The following is a 19,461-nucleotide window of genomic DNA, read 5'->3' as shown; positions in this document are numbered from 1 at the left end:
CATTGTAACTACTTATTAGTGTACATTGAATCACATAAGTCATCCAAGTTTTGCTTGAAGCCTTACAAAGAACAGAAATCTACTCCATAATGAAGCATTCCGGTCCACTTTGGGATAAATCTTATTGCTGTACTGAGTATGCAGAGGAAAAGAGTGTGGGATACTTTTAGGCAGGTAAGATGATGTCAGAGTATGGGATCTCTTGAATACCATGTTAGGAATTTTAGACTCTACTTCATAAGCTAGAGTTAATGATTGGTTTCAATGGTTATAAACAAAATCAATCAAGCAGTTCTGGTGGAAGATGAATAATAAGGGTAAAAGAGTATAATACCTCATAATCTGTTATTTTATTTTTGAAAAAATGCTATTAATATTTGATTTGATAGAGGAAAGCATTGCTTTATAGGCTCTTCTTCAACAAAGTTTATATTGGTGTAAATCAATAAATAACTAAATGCTTACTATGCGTTAAGTATTGTGTTAGCTACTGAGATATATATATATATATATATATATATATATATATATATATATATATTCATACACAAAACTGATACCATTTTTGTCCTCAAGAAACTTATGTCCTACTAAATTTAAAAATAACTTAAGATTTCTAAGGAAGTAACAAAATCAACTTTCTTCAATACTTCTGTTAATATCAAGTGAGGTACAAATAGGGTGCCATAATCTCCTCAGAGGAGGGAGGGCTTGTTAAGAAACTGTGGGTGGCAATGATGGCCTGTATGAAGGTGCTAGAAGTGGAAAGTGAAGGGTAGACAGAAGCAAGAAATAATACACAGACAGATTCAATAGGACCATGAAAAGCAAAAAGAAGAAGGAACATAATATCAATATTTCAAACACGGGGGACTGAATGAATATTATTGTCACTAACAGAAACAGGATATACAGGAGAAAAGAATGGTTTGAGGTAAAGAAAAGAAGCTCAGTTAGAGTTTGAGAGGCTGGTGAAGATATCCTGCTGACAAGGACAGGGAGAGGACTGGAACACAGTTAAAAAAAAAATAGACCAGACTGGTCACATAGATTGGCACTCATTGGTATAGAGAAAGAAATGAAGTTAAAAGAGAGAATAGAATGATCAAAGAACAGTAGAGCAATAGAAGAGCACCCAGGACAGCACTCTGGGGAACTGTTACCTAACTTAAAGCATCAAAAGAGAATAAGGAAAGAGAGAAAAAAGATAAAAATTAAGTGTCTATTATGTGCCAGACACAGTGCTAAGCACTTTACAAAAACCATCTCATTTGATCTTGATCAACAATCCTGTAAAGTAAGTGCTACTACTACTCTTCCCATTTTAGAGTCATGGCAAATAGAGGTTAAGAAATTTGCTGAGTTACACAGCTCATGTCTAAGGTTCATTTTGTATTCATTTTCCTGACTTCAGGTTCAGCTACTTTTAGGTGAATAAGTAACCAATTTAGCAAGGAAACAGACTAGTTTGAGAGGTAGTTGAAGCAAGCATCTCAGAGAAGAGATTTGCTGTTACTGTTTCCTGTTAACACAGTTTCCCTACTGAGAGAGATAAACAGGATCAAATGTTACAACAGGTCAAGAAAGAAAGAGGCTCAATGATGTATTATGATTAGGAGTGGAATGAAGGTGATTTTTCAAGGAGACTGTGGAAAGAATGGACAAAAGGAAATTTGAGAAATTGTGTATATATAGTTTTTTTTTCCAAGAAACTATGGTGTAGGGGAAGAGAGAAACAGCATAACAATGAGAGAATAGAAGGAAGGAATTTTTTTTTTCTTTTTTAAATGATTGGAGAACTTTTAGAATGCAGACTGAAGAAAAAAAAATAGTAAACAGAAAAAGGCCAGATACCTGAAAGAGAAATAAGTACTAGAATAAATTTCTGGATGAAGCAAGAGGTAATAATGAATGCAAAACATAGGCAGAGAATTTAGTATTTATAGGATCATGTCTTCCTCTGAGATAAGGAAAGAGACAGAAAAATATTAGTGATGATGTCAAGAAATTTTGAGATGTGGTATCACATCAATTTTCATAGAGAAGTGGGAGGTTACTTATAAGGAGTAAAGTTATGATTAGGTGTTTGGATAAAAAGAAAAATTTTGAAATAGCTGCTGTGAAGAAAGAGAAAGAGTCAGTAAGAGTAGAACAGGAGAACTGCTGAGCAGCAATGAGAGCCCAGCTGAGGTTATTCATGCACAAGAAATTTATAGTGAGTGAAATCAGCTCAATTTCTTGACTTTCTCCAGCTATAATAACTATATATACATTTTTTCTCAAAGGACTTTGTCAAAGAAGGCCTCAGTGCTATTTTTCATACAAGCCCACTTCATCTTACTTCCTCCTTAATGTTCTGGAAGATGCCCAAAGGTTCACAGTTTCTTCAAATGTCTCTATTTGCTTCTAACGTTAATTAAGTACTACATTTAGTGTGACTCTATTATGCCCTTTAGGGTGGAAAGGAATATCTTAATATGTGGTTTCATTTTTATATGAAACAGAACCAATCTATATCTTACAAAGCAAGCTATTGCTTTAAGTGCTTAACATTTGTAATGAGATTTTTAATTTTTTATCAATTTACTATGAACAGACAAAAACTTTTATAATTCTTTTCATATATTTGGACTTTGATGATTTTGCTACTAAATAATGTGACAAATCCAGCATGGAATATCTGGGGAGGAAATATCACATATTGTTTATGTGTGTGTATGTGTATATGCACATATATGTATATAAACACACACACACATATATATATATACATATATATATATGAAATCTTAATTCTTATTATTCCTCAACCATATATTCTATATTGTAATTCAAGGATAGTTCTAAAAATTAATTTATTCTGGAGGTGTCTATGTAACTCTCATTATAGAAGTATGCACTGAGGGAAAGTTAGTTACACTTTCACTTTGAGAGTTAGTCAACTCTTATAGCCATATTGCTATCATTTAATTTTTGTCACAAAAGTTCTTGCAATAAAGCCAAGTTCATTATCAAGCAATGTTAGAGTATATTTTAAAAGGAATATATATTATATGTATGTGTATACATACACCTATACATATATAAAATTCAATTATGTATGCAAAAATCACTGGGATGTACACAAGAAACAAAATATCCCTTTCATGTCTTCACAAAAAGTAGAAAACATTTTTAGATAATTTAAAAAGAAATTCCATTTCATTAGAAACACAGTCATATAGGTAATTTGGAAAATCCTGTGAAGATATTTTAATATTTATTATTTTTATATCAGAACAGAGATTTCCATTTCCCATTATGTAAGAAGTAAACTATTAGTATCTATATTGAAACTGTGTGGTTCTGTGTAGAAGTAGGTAGGAATAATTAATTTTAAAAGTGCAGTTAAAGACCTATTTTTAACCATAAATTTCTCCTAGTATGGAAATTCTTCAGTTAAGACTGTCACAAGATTACTCTTGTTTTACTGGTGGCAAAAAGAGTCTATTAAGACTACTTTAGTAATTCAAAGGATCTGTGATCCCATGTGAGTACTTCCTCAAATGCCTCCTTGTCTTGGATGACTCTTGTCTCTAACTTTGCTGAAATCCTCCATGAAAAGAATGAGGTCAGAAGTTGTCCATACAGTTTGCTCAAGGCCTTCTTCCAGGTCTTTCTGCACTGTGTCAATACAAACAGAGCAAATGGACTGTGAAACACTTATCTCATGTTCATACTACATGATCAGTCCACCTCCTTTTGCTGTCATTTATATTTGATGACTTTTTTTACACTTCTAGTATAATTCTTCAACAGTCTCAACCTACTTATAACTACAATGTGTTTTTTCAAGATCCTCTGAGAGACTGGCAATTTAAATTTAATTTTTTAAACACGATAGTGCTCTATAACAATAACCATACAGCTTCACTGGAAGAATATTGATGTTAAAAAAAGATGAATTTTTGTTTTAAGGAAAAGCTTGGGGTTCTTTTTAATGACCATAATTCCCCAAAGGTAACCCAGATAATTGTTCATTTTCAGTTTCTGTCCTACTTTTACATGTTGTTAGACCAGATCTATGGATTGTCAATGCAACTGCATATCATTCTCAAGACAATGACAATTCTTCATTTACTTGAGTATCCTGTAGATTAGGCTGAGTTTATGCAATTTATCAAGTTTGAGAGCTTGTGAAGTTTATCAGGTAGATTCTGTAATGCTGTGGGCAATGTAATTGGCAAACAGGGGTATCTGGGGAACTATTATAGAGTAGCTTTCTTCCATTTCGACCCATCTTCCATTATGATGAAAAATAAATATATCTTCTGGTTTTATGCCTTACTTGATACTAACAATCAGAGAGACAGTGAACCAAGTAGTCCTCATTGTTATTTCTTTCGAGGAATCTTGCAAGATTCTAACATCTAATAGCCTATGAGATCATTGAGAACAAGGAAGGTTTTACTTCTGTATTTGTATTCCAATCACCTATAATAGTACACGGCACTTAAGCAAGTATTCAATAAATGGCTGTTACTTCACTGAAATATGCATATATTTTGCTGGAGAGACTTTAAAGGAATGTTTTGGTTTTATTAAATCAAATGCTTTTTTATAATAAAATAATATAAATAGTAGGATTTTGTATTCTCGGTGTTTTCATAATTTATTTATCTGTAAAAGTACTATATTATAGATCATTATTTGCAAAAGCCTTGTTATACCTTCACTAAAGATACTGTCAATGTGTGTGTATATAGATTAAACTCATATAAATTTTATAGAGATGAGAAAGAAGGCTGGTATGGATTGGTAGTTATTAATATTTTCTTGTTTGAATTTTTTTCTTTTGGTAATAACAAGTTCTAACTTATGACTTTTTCCAAACATTAGATTTATTTCTTTCCTTTAGATATGCTTGTATTACTATATATGTATGTATATGTATTTACACACACACACACACACATAATTTTTCTACTACAACTCTACAAAGACAGGATTTTTAAAAAGACCATTCATTTGAAAAGATGAGTCATCAAAGCTAACCAGAAAGTAGGTCAAATAGGCCACGAAAGAGCACTCACTAAGCTGTCATCTTAGATTTTTTAATGAGTATATCTCTAGAATCATTGATCAGACCAGAAGCTAGAGATTTTAGAATGTTAGAATTGAGAGAACCTTAAATATCATCCTCTTCATTTTAAAGAAGAAGAAACTGAGATCCACAAAAAATCTTAAATGACTTGTCCAAAGCCATAATGTCTCCCAATTGTGTACAGGAAGTAATCTCAGTCTATTGTAATCCATGGAAAGAACTATATATTCATATACGTGTGTGTGTATGTGTGTGTGTGTATCTATGATAAGCTCTAGGTGTTGTTGAGTGCAGATTGCTACTAGAAGGGGAGATAGCCCCTAAATGATAGTTTATGATAAGAAATAAAATTTGACTCAGACAATCTTAAAGGTCTAATGAGGACATATAGGAACTAGATAAAATCAAGTCAATACTATACATTTATTGAGTGTCCACTATACATATAGTCCTTTGCTTAGTGCTAGATGAGATAAAACATAAGACATGGTTCTCAACTTCAAGGAATTAGCAATTTAATAAGTGATGCAACATAAATATGATAAACTAAATTTGAGAGAGATTTATCAAAAAGGCACAAAATGAAATAGTATGTGAGATCTAAGAGGGCATCAGGAAAACTTCACTGAGTAGATAAATTTAATTTACATTTTAAAAGGAGGAAGACCAGGAGTTCAATGGGTGAAGAGGGGAGGAAGAACCTTCAAGGTAAAAAGAAGAATGTAAGCAAAAATGGAGAAGTACAGTAGATAGGTGAGGTAAACCACATGCTCAGTAGAAAAAAACATTTTAGTTTACCTGAAGGATAGAATATCTAGAGGGAAGTCATACGAGATAAGGCTGAGAAGGCAAGAATCACGCATAGAGTCTTCCAATATATAATTTCCAAACCATCCATAAAATTAGTGACTGGAAAATACTCTCAAGTTCATGGGAGGGATTTTTTTAGAAGTCACATAGAGAAGTATCTTCCCCACAGTAGTACCTAACACAATAAGGCAACTAGGTTCTAAAATGGACTGAGAACACTAGCACCTTTGCCAAAACTGCAAGCTTGATTCCACAGCCACCTCAGAGAAGTTGTAGGTGGGATGATTCTGAAGGGAAAAAAATAAACACTAAAAGAATGGATAAAATCTTAAATAATGAAAATGAAATCCTTGCTTACTTACCTCTAGAGATTTTTAAAGACTTTTGCAGATTTATGATTTTTCCCTACTAAGTATTATTCTACCTCTTTACATGTTTTGTTGGAGTTGCCATGAAAATCTTTCTTAGAAACCTAAAAACATTACATGTTTATTTCAGATAAAGTAGGTTGGAGGAAAAAATGGAAACCATTGATCTATAGAACAACTGGAAACAAAGGAAAAGGGAGAGGGAGTGGTAATGACTTCTCAAGACAAATTGGAAAGTTGGTATTAAATATGATGAGGTAGAGGGAGTTAGGAATCATTGCTCAGCTTAATTCATGGTCTATATTCTTTTTCTTGATTATGGTTTTAAATGATTTAATTAATCATAATTATACAGATTATGTTTAATAGAATTATTTCATCCAAACTATTGATTAGCAATACTCTAAATTTTTATCAGAGTATTACCATTCTTAGACATATTGCTCATTCCAACACACCGGTCAAACAATTAAAGACAACTTCCCCATAGGTCTTTTGGTCTTTGGTACCTCTGGCTTGTTTCATTTGGAGAAAATGAGCAAGCAGAAACCAAATCCAATTTTTAAAAGACCTTTTTTTTTCTTTCCTTTTCCCAGAGGAACAGAACAATGGACCTAATACCTCAAATCTCTGGTTGCTGACTTTTTTTCCCTTTTTGTTCCAGACAATTTTCGGTCTTGGGTCTCCTGTTGCTTGGCAAATGAATGAAGCGACTCCTCCAGAGACCCCTGTCTGGTCAACGGGAGTTCGAGTAAATCGTGGAGGTGCTGAAACAAGAACATAAAGAACCATAAGATGGAAGCTAGACACAATCATCTCTATTACTCTCACCCACTCTCCTCAAAAAAAAAAAAAAAAATCAACCCAAACCTTCAAAGGACAAAGTACAAAGTCTACAAAATTGGGAAGCAGTAAGTTACCTTTGAGGGTAGTTTACAAAGAGTAAGGGGGTAACTTTCAGGTCAAGATATCTGTTAGTGCTTTTATTGCTGAAATCTGTATTAAGGCAGAGATCCAATAACATCCGAATAGCAACATCACACATTAATTTTTATCACCATTATAAAAAAATCCAATTTGTCCTCTGTACCAAAATGAGCTCATCAATCAAAGTGAATAAAATTCTAGCTCCTTGCTTTGATGCTGCTATCAGGGCATGGCCAGAAAGCAGTCTTACTACTTCTGAGCTATTAAAATTAGTGACATTTCAGATAAATTCAAGACAATTTTTAAGGAGGCAAGAAATTACAGTGCCAAATTAGGAGGTCTGACTAGAAACAGAAAGAAGTCTGTAGCAGAAATGCCCTTTTCCTATATATGACAAACTCCCTTACCTGAAACATAATCTCCAATCACTAAAGAAGAAAAGGTCAGTAAATCTTAAAGTTTATGGATGATAATAATTGCAGTTTTAGTTTGTTTAGTTGTTTTTAAAAAATATTGTAATAGAAGGAAAGATATAAAAGTGTAAAAAATGATCCAACAAAAGATCAAATTGTATTTTTACATTTAAAAATCCTCTTAAGTTTCTAAAGATTTGCCATCACTCTGTTATATATGTATTCATATGTATATTTTATATATATATATACATATGTATATATGCATGTAAAACTTTGCCATTGTTTTCATTTATTTCGACTGATTAGCTTTTTTTCCCCTTCTTTTAGCCATTGTCTTTGTTAGCATCTAATTTTTTAAAAAAAGTTTTCTAAGTATTTTTGTTATGTATATGGCCAAAACCAATGATTGAATAAGAGTAAGATAGGAAAGATTAATAATTTTTATGATTCCTAATAAAACTATCTTAAAATGACTTGATAATCATTCTGAGTGATTTCAAGATCATCACTACTTTCCAGGAATCATAAATAAAATCATCAATTTGAGACCTAGAAGGAGCATCCACTGTTAAAGACAAAATAAAACACAATCACACAATTTGGATTTTGAATAGAACCTCAGTTCTATTTAAGCCCACCTATATCTAAAGTATAATTCCTGTCTACCATAAACTTGACAGATGTCAATTTATCTCTTTCTTAATCACCTAGATGATGAGAAATCCATGATTTACCAAAGCTACCATTCTACTTTTAGATAACTCTGAATGTCTGAAAGTTGGATTTTTTCCCCCTTCTCATTATTGGTTCTGGTACTATCTTTTGGAACCAAATAGAACAAATATGATACTTTCACATTACAGATCTTCAAATAGATGATAAGACCAATCATCTTTTTTCTGTCTCCTCTAGGTTAAAAACATCAAATTAATTATATATATATACATATATATATTTTATTGATTGCAGTTAGGATGAATTCGAATAAGTTTGCCTTTGGTTCCCCTCCTTTGGAGATGTACTTTGCACAGATTTTAATAACGCATGGTACAGAGACCTAACATGACATTCTGCTCATGACTGATTAAGATACCTGCTTTATTCTGGATACTATATCTCTATAAATGCAAATAAGTCATGGTTGTTTTGAATAATGTTATATGGTTGATTCATACTGAGTGCACATGAAGTTGAATTTTTTTTCCACCCAACTGAAGGACATTGCATTGATCATTATTAAATTATGCCTTATTAACTCCAGTCAACTATTTTAACATACAAAAATCTTTGAAGATATTTAATCATTTAAACAACATATTAAACATCTGTCTCAGGTTCCTGTTATTTCCAAAACTGATTAGCATGCTATCTATACTTTTGCCCAAGCTAGTGATGACAAAATTGATCAGAAAACAATGAAGAAAAGAGTCCTGCATATTCCACCAGAAACCTCTGTTCAGTTTGACACCAAAGATTTAATTAATATGTTTTGAGCCATGTGTTTAACTAGTTCAAAATCCACTGTTATCATTTAGTTTTTATTTTTCTCTCTTGTCCACAATGATACTATAAGATAGTTCATTAAGAGTCTTCCTAAAATTAAAGTATACTATGTCAAAAAAAAAAAAGAGATTCCTCTGACTTAACAGTTTAGGAAATATGTTTTAAAAAAGAGTTACCCTGGCATGACATCTTAATAAATCCTTGTTAGTTTATTACATTGAGAACTCCCAAACTATCCCTGCAATGCTTTACAGACATCTTAGTAGCACAGTGGATAGAATGTTGAATTTGGCATCTTGGATGATCTGAATTCAGATTCAACTTCAGATATTTAGTTATCTATGTGTTTTCTAGGCAAAGTCACTAATATCCATTTGCGTAAGTCTCCTCATACATAAAATAAGCACAATAAGGACACTTATCTCACAGAGTTGTTATAAGGATCAGATGTATTGACTTTTTTATTATCAACATTAATCAATTAAAGATCTCTGTGCTGTTGAGAAGGGAAAAAACTCAGACCTCCTTAGCAAAGGACAGAAACTTAAGAAAAGAAAGTGGCCCTCAATTAAACTGATTCCTTTTCAAGACCAATTCAAATAAGTTTGCCTTTGGTTCCCCTCCTAAGATTTCTAGATAATAATGCAGCTTAAGGGACAAAAGGCAATAAGAAGAAGGGATAAGCATGAGAAATTTTGTATACAGATGCCTAATTTCTAAAAATTCTGTGGCAAAATAATGTCATATATTTTTCTGGCCTTTATTTCACTTTTGCATTCACTGAAAATTGGTGACTAATATTTACTTGTCAATGCCCAAATCTAAAGTATAATCATGTATTTAAAATTCCTAGAGAGTCCTCTTTAAAAACAAAATATGTATATATTATATATACGAAACTTCATTTCTTATAGCCACTATTTTTGCCATCCTTAGATAGCTTTTCTTGTTTTCTCCTCCTGCCTTTCCCAATGCCTTAATGACAGATGGGTGGATGGTGTAGCCAAGATTTAGAGACAAGCCATTCTAATTTTTAATCGCTTTTCAAGACCCCAACTTGAGTTGAACTCTCCCACTAAATTTTCTCCAAAGAGTAAAATGATAGAGAAGCCAGAACATTAATGTACTTCTACTTCTCTACTCCTCATTCTTTCTTAAACTTGTTGCTATTTGGTTTTTCTTCCTAGTACTTTGCTGGATTGCTCCTTTGACAATAACTAATAATCTTTTAGTCAGAAAATCTGGGTTTTCCTCTACCCACAACTATTTTAACTTTTCTATATGAAGTGACCACCATCACCTTTAAAACTTTTTCCTTCCAGTGCTTCCAAGGAAAGCCATTGCTATTGTTTTCCCTCCCATTAGTCTAATTGCTCCTTTTATGCCACTTTTGATGGTTTCTCTTCCTAATTTTTTCTTTTAAATGTTGGTCTCCTCTAAAGCTTGGTCCTTGGACCTATTATCTTCTCACAGAACACTCTCTAACCTGGTGATCTCAGTCATTCTCACTGCTTCAATCAACGAACTTACATGATTTTCTCTCAAATCTATATTTATAGTCCTGACCTTTCTCCAAAATTTTATACCAGCATACCAGCATTCCCCTTTGTGGGTTCTATGCTGGCTGATTTTTTCCACTACACTTATAAGAAACATCAAAAACGAAGAGAAGTCAGGAAATTAATTGTTGTTTGTCCTTCATTTTTGAAGAGGATCAATGACACATCCCTCGCACATTCATATATTTAATGGCTAGGCAGAAAAAAAAATAAATGATCCATTAAGATATTTGCTTTTGTTAGATTTTTTTATGTCCTAAGTGTAAAGATAATTAGGAAATAACTTGTGGAATACCGAAGATATCAAATTAATACAAAGAAAAAAGATCCAAACCAACTACTTACTAAACATTTGCTAAAAATAAAAACTAAGAGGTAGTTAGATAGCACAGTGGATAGAGTACTGGACTTGAAGTCTGGAGGACCAGAGCTCAAATCTAGACTCAGACATTTAATATTTACTAACTGTGTGGTGTGACCCTTGGCAAGTCACTCAACCCCAATTGCTTTTTACAAACAAACAAAGAAATAAATAAAACAAAAATCAGTTAAAAAGTAAATGAAAATAATAGCTGTCTAGTATACTCTATTTTTATGAAGTGTTTTACCTTTATTTTCTCATATGAACTTCATAATAACCTCAATGAGGTAGATACTTAGAAAGACTAAGTTACACAGCTAATCATTGTGAAAAGAAAGTTATGAACCCAGAACTTCTTGACTACAAGACCAGCACTCTGAACTGTATCAGAAGTCTTAAAGAAAAGTAAGGGCACTTAGGTGGCAAAATGGATAGAGTACCAGCCCCGGAATCAGGAGGACCTGAGTTCAATTGCAGAGTCAGAATGCCCAGAGTAATTTGGGTAAGTAACTTAACCCCAAATACCTTGCAAAAACCCCCAAACAAAACCAAAATTAAGAAAGTTCCAAAAAAAGAGTTCCCTCCTTATTCTTACCCACCAGAATAAATAACAATATATGATGTCTTTTCTCTTTGAAAAAGAGTTAAAAATTCCAGATTTGTTAAGCATAAAGTGCCTCAACCTTGACCACACCATCTACCATCTACCACTTTAGGCACTGGGAAAGGCTGGAGTAAAATCAGGGAAAGGATGGCAAAAAATACAATATATGATTTCCTTTATAATCTCAATGTGGAAAATGAAAAGCTATCTATATTTTGGATCTAAATGTTCTGTGAAATACTATGGAAAAGAGAAACAGAAATAGCCTAGAGATGGAAAGAAAGGGCAAGAATCGGAGAAACAATAAACATTAAAGAAATCTATTTGGGAATCAGACATTAATTTCAGGGCTAAATGCTCAAAACCCTCAGTCTTGACCAAAATGATGAAATGATCAGTGGACAGCCTAGTATGATATGAGAAGAGAGGTCATGAAGGGCAGAAAATGAAAGAGCTCCAACTTCTCAGACCCCAGGAGTCCAATAGGTGCCCTTCTGTTCTCATATAGTACAGTTAACTGTCTTTGTTATCAGCCTGTAGCTACCAACTCTAAGCTTTGCAAAATGTATCTATTCTCAAGGCAGGTCTGACAAGTGAGTAGTATGATATTTTATTGAACTAATGCAGAGCGCTGAAGAGGTCAAATTACTCTCAAGCCCTGAAAGTCTATTTTCTAAATGGAAAGATGAGAGACTAAACATGCATATGAGTCAGGGAAGAAGCATGGCTGTAATTCCAGAACTCCTGGGTCACATGAAGCTGTCTGTTTTCAAGGACTCCACATTCTCTGCATGTATCTAGTAAAGAACCAGTGGATAATCACCTCAGAGCATAGCTGTGAAGAAAGGACTTCATAAAGCTTAAAGCAGTTCCAAAATGTGACCGACTGCCATTGGAGCAAGTTATCCTACCCATAACTTTTGTAGAAAACATGCGCTGTTTAAAGGATTTTCATTAAAGCATCCCATGAGATATCCATATCATTTGAAGCTGATTTTGGGGGGGACAAGAGAGGTGTCAAACTAGACCTCAGTTCAGGCTCTCTAATGGTAAATACAATTATTGGAATGCCATAGTTCTTACTAATGTTAGGGCAGAGTCGATTCAGGATCAGCAAAGTATTTACAACCTTCCTTGCCAAACTGCTGAGTTGAGCTTAAACACACACACACACATACAAACAAAACACCTAGACCATGCACTTCATTAAACAAGCCTAGAGATCAATGTGTAAGGATTTTAAATTCTATAAATACCATTCAACCATGGAAAAAGAGGTGTGGCATATTATCAGGAGCATTTTGAAGTGCTATCTTCTCTTAAACATCCCTGCCACTGGTATGTCTTAAAATTAAATCATACCAAAGATCATAGGATGAAAAGATGAAAAGAAAGAACAAGCATTTCATTTGTCTAATGTAATTCTAATGAATAAGATGCATCTGTGGACATCAGGAAATATGGAGCGTGGGGAACAAAACTAACAGTCTGTAACTAATTGGCTTTGTTTCTTTTAGCTGATTAACATTTCTTTAAATAGTGCAATTTGTTTTTAAAGGGGATATTTGTCATAAGAAAATAATTTAAATTTGCAAAGAGAAAGGTTTAATCATAGTACCATGGAGAGGGATAAAAGTGAGAGAATGAGAGAGAGAGAGAAGCAAAAGAAGCGAGAGAAGCGAAAAAAGCAAGAGAGAGAGAAAGAGAGAGAGAGAGAGAACAAGAACATCTGCACCTATTCAACTAAGGTAAAAAAAAAAACATTAATTATGTGCCTACTATGTGCCCTGTTATTGACACTTTTAGGATTTTTAATACTCATGAGAATATACAAATATCTCTGAATTTATGATAAGGCTGTATGCCAAATGTTCACTTAGAAGTCAGCATTTTCTCCTAGAAGCATTATTAAATACTGTAATGGACACTCATAGCGTATCACATGCTTATACAGTGATTTATACTTTATAAAGTACTGTCTTCACAGCCATTTGTGAAGTAGGTAGGGCCAGTATTATTTATTCTGATTTTTTAGATAAGAAAGGTTAACATAAGGTTACACAGCTAGTAACTGGTAATTAAGACTCCTAGTCAGTCCAGTTGTTCTTTCCAATACAACGTTTACTGTAGGCATTCTGCTCTTATGCATATATATAGGCTACCTCTCCAAAGTGAAAATTCTTGAACAATCCCTACAGCAGGGACAGTTGTTTGGTCCTGGAATCACCTTACATGTAACTTAGACAACTGTCAATAGCCTCCAAACTTGTCTTTCAACAATCTCTCAACCAGTCTGTTTCCCTTCTAACCAACACCTTGCAACTCTTATCTCATTTCAATGTTTGAATGGATGGGTGTATGACCTTAACAGGTGGGTTACTTCTTTCAGTGGTGTTAACTGAGACTCATATCTTTTCATTTGTCTAATTCCTGTGAATGGCCTCCCTTAAATCTTCTTCAGGGGCTCCACCCAACCCTTTACAATCTTTTGTGACAACAGACCACCAATCTGTTATCATTCATCTATTTGAAAAGCAGTAGATTTAAATTTCCACGAGTTTAGTATAGAACTCATGTACATATTTCTTAGCATATTTTAAGTGAGATAATACTATTGGAAATGTGAGTTCTCTCCTCTACTAAACTCTCCAGTATGTTTAATAGCTTGATAAGCAAATCCTATAATAAAGATCTTATCCACTGACCACATGAGGATTATAGGATGACCCATGCTACAATACATTAGTTTGTCCTAGTCCTGATGCTGAAGAGTGAAGAGCAATAAAGCAAAAACTTTGTCTCATATCAGGATTTGGCATCAGATTAAGAATTAAGAGTGACTTCAAGTTATTTGAGGGAAACCCTAGACAAGTAACTATGCCCTTCTATTCCTCAGTATCCTCACTGATAAAAGAAAAAATTACATAGTCTCTAAGGATACTTTCTGCAAGATGCTTTTCCTTTCTCCCATCATCCTTAATGTTGCTACCTTTCTTCTGAGATTATTTTCCATTTAATTTTAAAAAAATTAATACACATTATTTTATGAATCATATTGGGAGAAAAAAAATCAGAGCAAAAGTGAAAAACCATGGGAGAGACAAAAGAAACAGAAAGAAAAATGAACATAGCATGTGTTGATTTATACTCAGTCTTTTTAGTTCTTTTTCTGGATTCAGATACTTTCCATTTATATTGTATACATTTTGCATTACATAATTGTATGTGTATAGTTCTCTCAAATGAAATGTGAGCTCCATGAGCATAGGGACCATCTTGGCCTTTCTTCAAATGCTGAGTGTTTAGTACGCTGCTTGGCATATAGTAAACACTTAAAAAATATTTGCTGATATGAGGTGAATTTATGCCTTGTTTCATTAGGTGCTATGACTTAAAACAAAAACAAAAACAAAAATCCATTATCAAATAGTTCTCTTGAGTGCTAAGCATCTCTCTGAACTTATGAATATATTTTTGAATTTGGGCTACTCTTTGGACAACACAAACAAATTACATAAAGATATTCATACAAGAAGCCTTTCCTGCTTGCTATCTGGGTTTACTAAAATTTCCTTTCCAGTGGCACATTTCTAATAATCCAGGGTTACAGAAAACGAGAGAGAGAGAGAGAGAGAGAGAGAGAGAGAGAGAGAGAGAAGAGACACAAATTGAGGATAAGGAATGGGACATCTAATAATCCACCAGACTATAATTTTTTTTTAAGCTATTGATAGAAATCACCATCTAACTGGGATCTATGATAGTCACAGATTCTGTGTTTACAGATGTGAAATTTCAGCAAGGGAACTTAAATGGTTCAAATTCAGCCTTAGATACAATCTATGAATTTGCTCTTCCTATTCCTTATGGCAGACTCATGCATTCTTAATGAAAATATGTAACTAGGAGTGCTATTTAGTCATTCACTCTTCAGTTTTCACTTCAAGCCCTGGGGTTTTCTTGCTAGCTATTTATACATTCAAAATACACAGACTATGCACCAGTTTACATTCAATAGAGTGATGAAAGTCCTTATGCAGAAACAGATGAATAGCCACGTATTACATACAATTTCCCACTCTCATAGAGTAGAGATGCAGCCAAATGACATAAGATTTATTGGCTATTTTATATTTCCTCTAAATGGTAATATACTCAAAAGGCCATTAAACACAGCCACAGTATTTGACAAAAAGCAGTCTTACAGATCCTTCAACATCCTTTTGGTAGATCTGGCTTTCAAAGCTGACTCATTTACATCCTTTGCTGCTAATTTACTCATTAATCATAATTTATCACATCAGTTACGCTGATCATCATTATAAGTAATCATTTTTCCTTAATTCTAACCTGTGCTTACCATGTACCTGCAAATTGGATCATGCAGAAAAGTTAATTGGTTTCTTATTTCAAAAAGGACAAGAAAGTAAGTTTAATGGGGGAGGATAGTTAAAAAAAAACAAAGAAACACCTTTCCAAAGTGACTTTTAAAATACTAATACTCATACTGCTTAATAAAAACACAAAATATTAATAACGATGAACAGGACAAGTATATTTGAGATAACTGTAGGGTAGTGGGAAGCATTTTCTAGGTTGAATAAGCTTAATAGTATTTATATAATTAAAGAAATATCCTTTTTTTTTTCTCCTTGTTTGAACATAACCTGAATTACAGCAACTGCAAAGGTATTATCAGAATTGGAAAAGACAGTAACATTACCAGCTTTTCAGAAATTTTGTATATAACATAATTATAATAATGGATCTATAGATGGCAGTAACCTTAGGGATTACTTAGTTTAAAACTTCACTCAACCCAATAGATAGAAAGCTGAGGACCAAAGGGGAGGTAGGTCACAGAAGCAATATAAGGCAAACGGAGGATTCAAACTCAGGTCTACTGATTCCAAACACAGAAATCTTTTCAGTAAACCACAACCCATATTTGTATTTAGGCTACAAAACCTTTGGAAGAGAAAGTAGTTACACAATTTACTTATAGTGATAACAAAAATGTATGTGTTCACTGTGTCATGAGACAGACAAAAATGTTGCTGCTGCTAGATGGAGCATATGGTGGATTTTATCATATGTAAATTATTTTAGATAAAAAATCCCACAGATTATTTAGATTCATCAAATGTTTCTATAGAAATGGATGTTGTGACAACCAAGCTGGCAAGAAATCTGCAGGCATCATGGTAAGACCACTCTTTAAAGCTCATTACCTTAGCACAACAATGAGTAGTGCTTTTGGGATGTACAATGAAAGAGAGGAACATTTTCAGCTGAATAATTTTGAGAAAAGTTCATATGATTCAATTCAAATCTCATTTATTAAGTACTTACTATAGGCAAGACACCAAGGATACAGAAGACAACATGAAAGTCTTTGCCCTTAAGATTCTTCTCCAGAACTTGAGAAATACAATATCTATCTTTCTTTTTAGGTTCTTCTAAGTCCTTGTACTATTTTCTTTAAGAGCTCATTCTCAATAAACCTAATATTACCCTCTCTCTATCTCTATCACATACTTTGTATTTACTTTTTCTATATACTGTACTATTTATTTATCTGAATATGTTCTAAACTCAGGATACAGGAGCTTTTTTATTTTTATCTTCAGTACTTAGAACTTGATACAAAGAAGATAATTAATACCTAGTTGATTAAAGGGTGTACAATATATTTTGAGAAAGAGAAGGGTGGAGCACTAATATCTAATATAAGAAAAGGAGATAGGTGAGCAGTTGAGAAAGTACTGGGACTGTAGTAAGGAAAACCTGAGGTAGAATCTAGCCTCACTTGCTACTTGGATGATTCTGGACAAGTCACTTTAACCTATGGATGCTTCTGTTTCCTCCACTGTAAAATGTGGATCATAATTGTACCTACCTCCCAAGATCATTATGAGGATTAAATAATGAACTTAAATAAATAAAAACTATGAGGATTAAATAAAGAACTTAGCCATGTCTATCTCACTGTGCTTAATAAATACGCATCTCCGTCTATTTCCTTTTCTTAAGCATTAAGAAAACTAGAAATACTGAGAGATAGGAACAGATTCTAGGGCTGAAGAACAACTTATTCATGAATTCTGGATCAAAATTTCATTGTTCAAACATTTTCAATATACATAATTCTCATTTTCAAGGTCAGCTTTGCTACTGTTAATTATTTTATAGTTCAGTTTAGTAGTAGTTAATGCTAGAAAACTTGAATTTAAAAATACTTCAGAGAATAAGTTGCATCACAATGCATATTTATTTTTATCTACAAGGCAAAGAAAACAAAAAAAAAGTAGGGTAAAAATGTTATTTCAATGTAAAGTTATGATACTTGACATAAAATTGACATGCTTACTTTCTACTTTCTATCAGTAGTTTTGTTTAGTTGGACTCTACAGAAAACGTTGTTGTTTGTCCTTCATTCTCAAAAAGGACCATGACATCAGGGAAGTGATGCCATGACACCCCATCTGGAAGAAGCAGATAACCTTAAATCTCATCATCATGCTTACTGGCTCAGATTTTGATGCTCAACATGTTTTTAATTTCCTCTCTAACTAGAGGATTGGAGGATAGAGTATGACCCTCCTCACCAAGACTTCCTTTAGAAAGAATTAGAATCTGACTTTTCCAGGTGGCTCCATTTTTCATTTTCCAGCCATGGCCATGTATCTTTGTTTGATTCCAGGCCCCTAAAACAGGTAAGTCACCTGCTCTCCACTCATTTTTTAGTTTTTATTTTTGTATTGTCTTCCAATATTAAAATATAAATTCTTTAAGGGCAAGAAATAATGAGGGAGGTGATTTCAGAAAAGCCTGGAAATTTATGAATTGATGCTGAATGAAATGAACAGAACCAGGAGAGTACTGTATACAGAAACAAGATTATGTAATGATCAACTGTGATGGAGTTGGCTCTTCTCAATAATGCAATGATTTAAGGCAATTCCATTAGACTTAAGAGGGAAAATACCAATGACGATCAACAAGAGAATTATAGAGACAATGTGAATTGAAGAATAGCATTTTGACCTTTTTGCTTATTTGTTTTTGTTTTTCTTTCTCATTTTTTTGGGTCTGATTTTTCTTGTACAACATGACAAAGTGAAATATGTTTAAAAGGATAGCACGTATTTAACCTCTATCAAATTGCTTGCTGTCTTGGGGAGGGGGAGGAGGAAGAAAGGAAGGAGAAAAATTTGGAAGACAAAGTCTTATAAAATGAAGTTTGAAACTATTTTTACATGTATTTGGAAAAATAAAATACTATTGAGGAAAAAAAAAGGAAAGTGCTTGAAATACTTGACCAGAAATTTAGGATCTTTCCATTATGCTAGACTTATGCTAAACTTTGGAAATTACAAAACATTTTATAAAAATAATCAATTAGAAAACAGATTCACAATGAACTGGAATCAGAGGGCCTTGCCCCAAAGTATATGTCTGGTTTTGCTTTGCTGTACTTGTCATGTCACTTGCACATATTTCTTCCTCAGTAAAATAGGGTTAAAAATACCTGTTAACTAACTATATCTCATGGGGTAATTGTGAAGTGTCTTTTGTAAGATGCAAAGTGATATGAATATGTAAGCTATGAATTCTTCAAAGGTTCTATTATGTCAGTACCTACTAGTACAAATTACAATTCTCCCCTAATTTTTGTGCCTTGGACAGTTCATGTCCAATGTACTATCTCATTCAGACTATTTAACATGTGAGTACCAGTACAAGATGTGGACTGCCCACACATCTCTTATCTCCCTTTCAAATGACACAACCAGCCCCAATTTCCTGGATGAAATTCTTTAAACCAAT

At 33.3% G+C, this 19,461-nt stretch overlaps 1 protein-coding gene across 18 annotated transcripts in view; it reads right to left on the bottom strand.

Moving 5' to 3' along the window:
* The window catches only part of PTPRD (protein tyrosine phosphatase receptor type D), a 2,844,105-nt gene that overhangs the window by 329,893 nt on the left and 2,494,751 nt on the right, over nucleotides 1-19,461 (bottom strand). For all 18 annotated transcript variants that reach the window (XM_051987498.1, XM_051987402.1, XM_051987374.1 and 15 more), the window contains one exon: nucleotides 6,883-7,028. In XM_051987498.1, coding sequence (XP_051843458.1) covers nucleotides 6,883-7,028 — 146 coding nt within the window. The remainder of the gene's footprint in view (nucleotides 1-6,882; nucleotides 7,029-19,461) is intronic.

Source organism: Antechinus flavipes, chromosome 1 (genome assembly GCF_016432865.1).
Source record: "Antechinus flavipes isolate AdamAnt ecotype Samford, QLD, Australia chromosome 1, AdamAnt_v2, whole genome shotgun sequence".
Lineage (NCBI taxonomy): Eukaryota > Metazoa > Chordata > Mammalia > Dasyuromorphia > Dasyuridae > Antechinus > Antechinus flavipes.
This window is presented reverse-complemented; position numbering and strand designations above follow the sequence as displayed.